Source organism: Myotis brandtii, unplaced genomic scaffold, assembly GCF_000412655.1.
Source record: "Myotis brandtii unplaced genomic scaffold, ASM41265v1 scaffold827, whole genome shotgun sequence".
Taxonomy (NCBI): Eukaryota; Metazoa; Chordata; class Mammalia; order Chiroptera; family Vespertilionidae; genus Myotis; species Myotis brandtii.
In genome coordinates this window covers 622305-626612 of record NW_005371360.1, presented here as the reverse complement: position 1 = coordinate 626612, position 4308 = coordinate 622305, and the positions used below count along the sequence as shown (strand labels likewise).

At 44.8% G+C, this 4308-nt stretch overlaps 1 protein-coding gene across 7 annotated transcripts in view; it reads left to right on the top strand.

Moving 5' to 3' along the window:
- SAFB2 (scaffold attachment factor B2) overlaps window positions 1-4308 on the top strand; it is a 49229-nt gene that overhangs the window by 6170 nt on the left and 38751 nt on the right. For all 7 annotated transcript variants that reach the window (XM_014531876.1, XM_014531875.1, XM_014531874.1 and 4 more), the window contains exon 3: window positions 1078-1165. In XM_014531876.1, coding sequence (XP_014387362.1) covers window positions 1078-1165 — 88 coding nt within the window. The remainder of the gene's footprint in view (window positions 1-1077; window positions 1166-4308) is intronic.

The following is a 4308-nucleotide window of genomic DNA, read 5'->3' as shown; positions in this document are numbered from 1 at the left end:
CCGCGACCTCTGGACCCGGGCGTCTGCGGCCCGCCTCCCTCTTGGCGGACCCCCCGGCCTGAGCTGTCCAGGACGTGGGGGCCTGGCTGTGTGACCTTGGCCCGTGATCGTCCCTCTCTGTGCCTTGGTTCCTACCAGGTCGTCGCCTCAAGTGCGCTGGCAGCCTGCCTGCCTTAGACGCTAGGGTGGCCCCTGACTCCTCCCAGGCCCGAGTTTTAGGTTGGGCGCTATGACCTTGTACAAGTGTCTGTTTGTGTCTGAGCCTCAGTTTCCCTCCCTGGAGAACAGATGACTGAAGGACCTTTGAGATCTTGCAGGAAAGGGAGCTGTGCTTGTACCTGCCCCAGCGCCTCGGCACTTAGCATACCCGACGCCAGACTGCTCTTCTCGCGGGTGGCCTGGCCGACCCCCTGTCTTTTGGATCTGTTTGAGATGTCACCTTCAGTAACGTGCAGCTCCCCCTCCCCCACTTTCTCCTGTCATCCTCTGTTTATTCCCCTCAACACCACACATAACACAAACTTGAAAATGGGGGATTGTCGTGTCTCCAACCAGAACAAACTTCTTAAGGCGGGGGGAGGCTGTGAGTTTACTGTGAGCCCCAGCCTTGTGCCAGGCAGGCGGGAAGCACCGAGGTACCTTCCCCAACCCGATCTGTCTGTCCTCCCTCCCCGCGCTCCCCCAGGTCAAAGATGGCTTGGTGGACCACCGCTCAGAGCCCATTGCCCATGGAGACCAAGTACAAGCCTCTTGTTATTATTTGTTATATTAACTTAAACTAGAAGGTTGGGCAGTTTCAAGGTTAGGGGCCAATTTGGAACTGGTCATTGACCCTGATTCTGAACACCCTTTCACACACCTTTTTTTTAGGGGGTGCGGGGGTGGGGAGGGGCAGTGTCGTGTGGCGTCGGTGCAGAGAGAACCAAGTTGTGCTGGGTTCATCCTGTGTCTTGTGGTCTTGAAGCCCAGATAGCAGAACCAGACTTGCTCTTTGCAAGGAAGAGTTAGAAGTTGTTACTTAAAAACAATGTGTGCCCTGCAGCTCTTGACAATGTAAAATCCATCTCTTCCTGACAGGCACTTAAAGAAGAAGGGCAGGATCCTGATGAAATTGGCATCACATTGGAAGCCACGAACAGGAAGACAGCAAAGAGATGTGTTAAAGGTATCCACCTGTACTTCCTGCTGCTAGAGGTCCGAGTGTTTGGGAGCTCACTTACTTAGAGACCTGGTTTTTTAGCACTCTTTCTGCCCTCCCGGCCTGGAGGAGAATGTCTTCAGCTGTCATTGTTCTCCACCTCCTAATTAGGCCTGCTCTTCACCAGCTAACAAGTGACTCTCAGGGTGCTGGAGGAGGACACCAAGTAAAATTAAAATACAAGCTAAAAACATCTCAGTTCTTGCCATTGGTATTGAAAAAGAACTAGAGTAAGACACTCTAAAAGCTGTCCTGACTGGTTTGAGCACCTGCTTTGGCTTCCTTCCTGGTTTAAAAAAATAGGACTTTAGGAAAATGACAACAACCCAAGACCAAATAGAACTCAGCTTCTCTATGGTCCAAAATAGATTGTCAGAGTATTTGTATTCAGCCTATGTTTTTACTAGTGTGATTTTTTAAAAATTAAGATATAATTCAAATTCTATAGAATTCACCTAAAGTGTACAATGCAGTGCTTATTCACAAGACTGCAGTCATCACCAGTGTCTAATTCTAGGTGTTTTCATGACCTCCGTGCCCACTAGCAGTCACTCCCCATTTTCCAGCCCTCAGCCCTTGGCACTAATTGACTTTGTCTCTGTAGATTTGCCTGTTCTGGACATTTCATATAAATAGAATCATACAGTCTGTGGCCTTTTCTGTCTGCCTTCTTTCATTGAGCGTTATGTTTTCAAGATATATTTAAGGCATGCCCCTACATTAATTCCTTGATGGATAATACCTTTTACTTTTTGGAAGGACTTAATTTCAGAAAACTTTGAAACCTTACTCTCCTTATTGTAGGGAGGAATTACTTATTGGATTAAAGTGATCAAGAGGCTTTAACCAAATGTCCTCATTATTAGGTTTAACAGTGATAAGGACAATATAATTCAGGCAGTAGAGGACAGTTGTTTAGAAAGTCAAAAGAAATTAATTTGTAGCATTTTCAACAATTTCAGTTTACTTTTTAAGTAGATTTTCCTGGAAGGAAAACTTTTCTATAACGTATCTAACTTTTAAAACTTGTATGGTATAAGTGTTTTGAAAGGTTACATTTTTTAGTTAGGTTTCATAAAGAGAGCTACATTATGTTTAATTTTAAAACATTGATAATTTTTTTTGCTATTGTGTTGATCCATACTTCACTATGAACACGGACTGTCCAAATGAATACAGACTACAAGAGACTGGTCTACAGCAGGAAACATACAATTACTTCTGTTTTTTAAAAAATATATATATTTTCATTGATTTCAGAGAGGAAGGAAGGGAGAGAGAGATAGAAACATCAATGATGAGAGAGAATCATTAATCGGCTGCTTCCTGCATGCCCCCTACTGGGGATCAAGCCCTAAACCCAGGCAAGTGGCGTGACCGTGACTGGGAATCGGACCATGACCTCTTGGTTCATAGGTCTCACTGAGTAATACCAGCCAGGCAACAACTATGGTCTGAAAGCCTGTTTTACGATAGCTATGAAATAACTTAAGTTAGTTTAAAAGTTTTTAATGTAGATGCTCATTTAAAACTGTTGAGGTTTAAGGTTTATGAATCCAAATGTTCTTGGCTCCTAACGGGGATCTTTACATCATTAGACAAACTGAACCTTAGCCAGGTGTTTTAAAAATCTATCTGAATGTCTGGATTAAAGCTTATGTCAAATCAAAACTACATGGAATTAGCATTTTGTCTGGAAAGCTTTGGTAGTAGTTCATTCGTATAGAGAGAATGCTTATACCAACACTAGAGGCCCAGTGCACGAAATTCGTGTATGGGTAGGGTCCCTAGGCATGGTCGGCGATCAGGGCTGATCAGGGCTGATCAGGGCCTTCCTTCATTCTGTGCTGCCCCCTGGTGGTCCATGCACGTCATAGCGAGCGGTCGAACTCCCGAGGGGATAATTTGCATATTAGCCTTTTCTTATATAGGGTAGCTCTAGCAATGGTCCCTTCCTCGTTTTCAGAACCAATGCCCAGAGAAGGAACAGGTAGGTGGGCTGAGTCCAGGGACAGAGGATAGTACCTATGGTTGTTGAGCTAGCATATCCTTTGGAGGTGTTTGGGCTCCCGGTTAGTGATTTGAAGTATTTCATCATCATGGTGTCCTAGTTGAAATTAGGTCCTCAAGATTACGTAAAAGTGATCAGGAAGAATTAACCAATTGTTTTCCAGAGTCTGTGCAAGAGTGGGACTAATTCTGGGAAGTCAAGAGTGACTGTTGCCTTTCAAAAGTAAAGAGTAGCTAAAATTGTGGAAGACGTCTGGATGTGTTTTGAAAGATTAAATTTTGGAATTAGGTTTTATGTGAGAAACTAAAATTTGATTTTCTAGTTTCTGTCCTGTTGCCCCCCCACAACCCCCGTTTCAGCTTTTAGTCAGCAGAGACCAGGCCCTTGAGATTGGGGTACAGCTTATCTGCTCAGTATTTGTCATTCCCACTCTTATTTAGGGCACTTTTTGGTGAAGCTTTAGGGTGTGCATTTTTCTTGTTTACATCCTGTGTGTGTACTGCAGGCTACTATTTACAGGCCTAGAAATTGGTTGCAACTGCCAAACATTTTTAGACAGTGTATTTCAAAGGGTATGCTGGGCTTAGATATAATGGGAAGTGGTACAGCTGAGTTTTTGAGTCCCAGCTTTGGAGCTGAACCAAATTCTTATGTATCAAATGCAGATAATAAACCTGCTAGCGTTGTGGGGAGTATTAAATAATAAGATGTGGAGAGTACGGTATCTGACATATAAAACTACATTTCTTGAGTGGTTACTGATGATAATGATAAAGGAAATACTTAAGGTGTAAACATTGCAGTTTGAATCTTTAGTCAGTTTCTGTCCTGGCTAGGGCCTCAGTTGGTGGTAGCATCATCCCATACACCAGAGGTTCTCAATCTGGGGGTCGAACGACTCTTTCATAGGGGTCGCCTAAGACCATCGGAAAACACATATATAATTACACTAGAGGCCTAGATTCGTGCAATAGGCTTTCCCTTCCCCTGGCTGCCGGCACCGGTTTTCCTCTGGCACCTGGGACCCAGGCCTTCTCTCTGGCCGGAGCCGCCTTCAAGCCTTCGCTGCCCCGCCCGGCTGCCCTGGGCCGGGGCACAC